The sequence below is a fragment of the Gorilla gorilla genome, chromosome 21 (genome assembly GCF_029281585.2).
Source record: "Gorilla gorilla gorilla isolate KB3781 chromosome 21, NHGRI_mGorGor1-v2.1_pri, whole genome shotgun sequence".
Classification (NCBI taxonomy): Eukaryota; Metazoa; Chordata; class Mammalia; order Primates; family Hominidae; genus Gorilla; species Gorilla gorilla.
Window position 1 is genome coordinate 28,569,440 of NC_073245.2, and position 4,469 is coordinate 28,573,908.

At 44.0% G+C, this 4,469-nt stretch overlaps 1 protein-coding gene across 2 annotated transcripts; it reads left to right on the forward strand.

The window, feature by feature from the left end:
- The first annotated feature begins 1,333 nt into the window (after positions 1 to 1,333).
- On the forward strand, positions 1,334 to 3,491 carry SMIM26 (small integral membrane protein 26). 2 transcript variants are annotated; one of them, XM_031004911.3, is made up of 2 exons: positions 1,334 to 1,526; positions 3,170 to 3,491. In XM_031004911.3, exons 1-2 carry the CDS (start codon positions 1,409 to 1,411, stop codon positions 3,334 to 3,336), a joined length of 285 nt encoding a protein of 94 aa, XP_030860771.2. In that variant the 5' UTR covers positions 1,334 to 1,408; the 3' UTR covers positions 3,337 to 3,491. The 2 variants fall into 2 exon arrangements, with proteins under 2 accessions (XP_030860771.2, XP_030860770.2); XM_031004910.3 differs by having other exon boundaries at positions 1,335 to 1,526; positions 3,167 to 3,491.
- Positions 3,492 to 4,469: the final 978 nt, after the last annotated feature.

A 4,469-nucleotide genomic window follows, 5' to 3' on the forward strand; every position in this document is an offset into this window, starting at 1 on the left:
TACTGTGCTTATTGGTCATTTGTATATCTTCTTTCGTTCTATTCAAATTTATTGCCTGGTTTTTAGTTGGGTTGTATTTTTATAACTGAGTTGTAAAGGGTCCTCATATATTCTGGATCCAAGTCCTTTTGTTAGATATATGTTGTGAATATTTTATTCTGTGGCTTGGCTTTTCATTTTCTCAACTGTGACCTTCAAAGAGCAAAAATTTTAATTTTTTTTAAAAGCCCTATTTATCCATTTTTGCTTTATGCATATATATATATAAAATGAGATGGGGTCTCACTATGTTGGCCTTGCTGGTCTGGAACTCTTGGGTTCAAGCAATCCTCCCTGCTCTATCTCCCAAAGTGCTGGGGTTACAGGCATGAGCCACCCCGTTTGGGATGCCTTTTTTATTCTAAGAATTCTGTGCTTATTCCAAGATGGCAAACATATTCTCCTGGTTTTTTTCTAGGCTTATATTAAATAGTTTTAGCTTTTACATTTAAGTCAGCGATCCATTCAGAGTTAAGTTTTGTATCTATTTCTGTAGGGCAGAACATCAGTTTTTAAAGGGTGGGCAAGGTGAAAAGAACCCTGAAGGATACCAGGGAAAATGTTTCTGAAGCCATGAAAGGTGCAGGTGGGGTCAGTGGTGGCAAATGCTTTTGAAACCAAGTTTGAGTGTGGCTGAAAAGTACTTAACGTTAATTTACCGAGCCTACCTTGTGCCAAGCACATCACACTTGCTCTTAAGTTGTTCAGTCTATTGAGGGCATCTTGCTTTAAAAAACGTATGCATAAGACAAAAGCTGGAGGTGGGTGGTCGGAGTCGAAGGAGATTTTTTGTTTTTGAGACATGGGCACGTTTGTATGAAGGATAAACGTCAATAATGAAGATGGGGGAGGACTTAGGGTGTCAATGAGGGGAAAGGCCCCTGAGGCAGGAAAAAATAGTACCCAGAGCCTAGTGGAGGGATTAGCTTTGGCCTGGAAGTATTTAAAGTTCACCCAGAGTTCCGGAAAGAAAAATGGGGGAAAAGAAGAGTTGCGGGGAGAGACAAGCGGTATCCCTGCAAATCTGAAAACTGGAAGAGGAATTGGAAGTAACCTTTTCGGATACCGTCTGGAGCCCACGAAGGCATTACAATTTTGCAAGTGAGAAGCTTCTCCTCTAAGTTGTCATTTAGTCCTCGTCACGTGGTAAAAAGTATCGCACGCCTACAGTTCTACACCCGAAAGTCCGGACACCCGAGCGACTTTCCGGACCAGAGGCCCCAAGGTGCATCGGGGCAGAGCCGGAAGCGGACGCTGAAAACTGGCGGCTCCTTAATGGTTCCGGCGGCAGGGACCGCAGCGACGCCCTCACCGGAAGTCCCGCCTCCGCCGTGGGCCTGCGAGAATCGAAGCACTCGCTGGCGTACCCATGTATCGAAATGAGTTCACGGCCTGGTACCGGCGGATGTCGGTGGTCTACGGGATCGGCACCTGGTCTGTGTTGGGCTCACTGCTTTACTACGGCCGGACAATGGCGAAGTCGTCAGGTAGGGCTCTTCGGCGGGGCCTGCCCGGGAACACATGGCCTTCGATGGAGAGTTCCCCGGAGGTCATGGAAACAACTTCCCTGTCCTTTAACTCCCAGGTTTATTCTGGAAAACTAATTGAAACGGGTGCTAACAGCCGTTTGTTATAATGGAATCTGCAAAGAACTAGACGCCAGGAATTATTAATACCTTGTAAATATTGTTACCTAAATCTGTATCATTTACTGGATAGGGCCGTCCCTATATTCAGAATTGGAGGAATCTGTGTAAAGTGCAAGGTGGACTTTCAGAGACTCTGGCCGGTGATTTTTAAAGAGTGATGCTTCAGTACTACTGTCCCTCATCGTATATGGCGAGCAATTTCAGTACTTTTAGCAGCCAAGGCGTATTAAAATCTTCCAGTTACTAGGCGCAAAGGGAGAAAAGTCTCTCAGCTTTGAAAAATATGCTGGAAATCTGCAGAGACATTAAGTTGATTAGTGTGGTTGCTAGGGGCTGAGGGGTTGGGGAGTTGGGGAATGACTGCCAAAGGTATGGATTCCTTTTGTGGATGAAAATATTTTTAAATTGATTGTGGTGCTGGTTGCACAAATCTGAATATACTAAAAAAATTAAATTGTATATTTTAAGTGGGTTAATCGTATATGTTAATTATATCTCAGTAAAGTTGTTGTGTAAAAACTATGCTGAAGATTACATTTGGTGATGAAGCTGTCAGTGGCCTGAAAGTACATGTGTCCAGCATTTAAGCATTTAAAAACATTTTGGCCGGGTGCAGTGGCTCACGCCTGTAATCCCATAACTTTGGGAGGCCGAGGTGGGAGATTGCTTGAGCCCAGGGGTTCGGGACCAGCCTGGGCAACACGGGGAGACCCCCATCTCTACCAAAAAAAAAAGAAATTTTTATATATAATATTTTATATTTACTTTATATGTAATATATGGTAAAAATACTTTATATTTATATATAAAGTAAAAATATTTTAATGTCCATGCTTATGTTTTCTTTCTTTCGTTGTTTTTTTTTTCTTTTTGACAGGGTCTCACCCTGTCGCCCAGGCTTGAGTGCAGTGGCATGATCTCGGCTCACCACAACCTGCGTCTCCGGGCTCAAGCGATTCTCCTGCCTCAGCCTCCCTAGTACCTGGGATTACAGGCGCAGGCCACTGCTGCCCGGCGAATTGTTTTATTTTTTTTTTTGAGACGGAGTCTAGCTCTGTCGCCCAGGCTGGAGTGCACTGGCGCTATCTCGGCTCACTGTAACCTCCACCTCCCAACTCAAGCAGTCCTCCTGCCTCATCCTCCCCAGTAGCTGGGGTTATAGGCCCATGCCACCACGCCCGGCTAATTTTTGTATTTTTAGTAGAGATGGGGTTTCACCACGTTGGCGAGGCTGGTCTCAAACACCTGACCGCAGGTGGTCCACCTGCCTCGGCCCCCACAAAGTGTTGGGATTACAGGCGTGAGCCACCGCACCCGGCTTTTCTTTTCTTTTCCCTTCCTTTTCATTCCTTCCTTCATTATTGGGGTTGGAGAGAGTGGATGTAATTCTTACCTTAGTTAATTTCTGACTTTAATGACTGCTTTCTAAGTTAATAATTCAGGTGTTCTTTTTTTTTTTTCTCTTAATGGTGATAAAGTAGACCAAAAGGATGGCTCAACAAGTGAAGTACCCAGTGAACTCTCTGAACGCCCAAAAGGATTTTATGTGGAAACAGTTGTCACATATAAAGAAGATTTTGTTCCAAATACAGAAAAGATCCTCAACTATTGGAAATCGTGGACTGGTGGCCCTGGCACAGAACCATGACTGGCTGCTGAATTCTGAAAACCAGGGCTTGGTTCAACATTTAAATTTGATAGTTGCCTTGATTCCCATTTTGTGTTTGTGAAAAGTATATGTATTTAAATTTGCTGTAAAACATAATCACTAATAATATGCAATAAATATTTTATTGAAGGAAACTATCTGCGTTTTCTTTTTTTTTTTTTTTTTTTTTTTTTGAGACGGAGTCTTGCTGTGTCACCCAGGCTGGAGTGCAGTGGCTCGATCTCGGCTCACTGCAAGCTCCGCCTCCCAGGTTCATGCCATTCTCCTGCCTCAGCCTCCCGAGTAGCTGGGACTACAGGTGCCCGCAACCATGCCCGGCTAATTTTTTGTGTTTTCAGTGGAGACAGGGTTTCACCGTGTTAGCCAGGATGGTCTCCATCTCCTGACCTTGTGATCCGCCTGCCTCAGCCTCCCAAAGTGCTGGGATTACAGGTGTGAGCCACAGTCCCCGGCCTACTATCTGCATTTTCCAGAGGTGTTCCTCTGTATTTGCATGAGTGAAAGATTGCTGTGAAATTTCACATAGAGCTTCCATAAGCTTGATTTCCTGAAACTAGTTAATGTAGATTTATATTTCTTTCATGTTGCTATTAGGCATAGCTTTAGTGGTCGCTTTAAGGTTAGTTTCAGCAAATCTCCATATTCACTTTGGGATTCACAGTAGCCCTTTGGGTACTACTGCATACTGAGTAAGTATGATATAAATTTGATTGTAACTTCTGAATTAAACAGACTGGACCTATTCTTTAGGACCAGTGCACATACCCCTCATTCCTTCAGCAAGTGTGGATTACCCACCAACTGTGGCCAGTGCTATTCTAATGCTGGGAATGCAGTCAGGACGACATGATTGATGCTGAACCAGTTTCCTCAGTGGTCTCTTGGTTGCAGGCAACAAACACAAGTGAGCTTAAATCAAAAGGGGGTGTTTATAAAAAATGTGTATTGATTGGTAGCTCAGAATTAAAGCAGAGAGTATGGGCCAGGAGTGGTGGCTCATGCCTATACTCCCTGCACTTTGGGAGGCCGAGGGGCGGATCACAAGGTCAAGAGATCGAGACCATCTTGGCCAGCATGGTGAAACCCTGTCTCTATTAAAAATACAAAAATTA

Bases quoted from the DNA above. Each gene is read 5' to 3' on its own strand.
- SMIM26 (XM_031004910.3), top strand. From the start codon at position 1,409: ATGTATCGAAATGAGTTCACGGCCTGGTACCGGCGGATGTCGGTGGTC. The intron at 1,527-3,166 runs GTAGGGCTCTTC...ATGGTGATAAAG, and splicing joins GACAATGGCGAAGTCGTCAG to TAGACCAAAAGGATGGCTCA.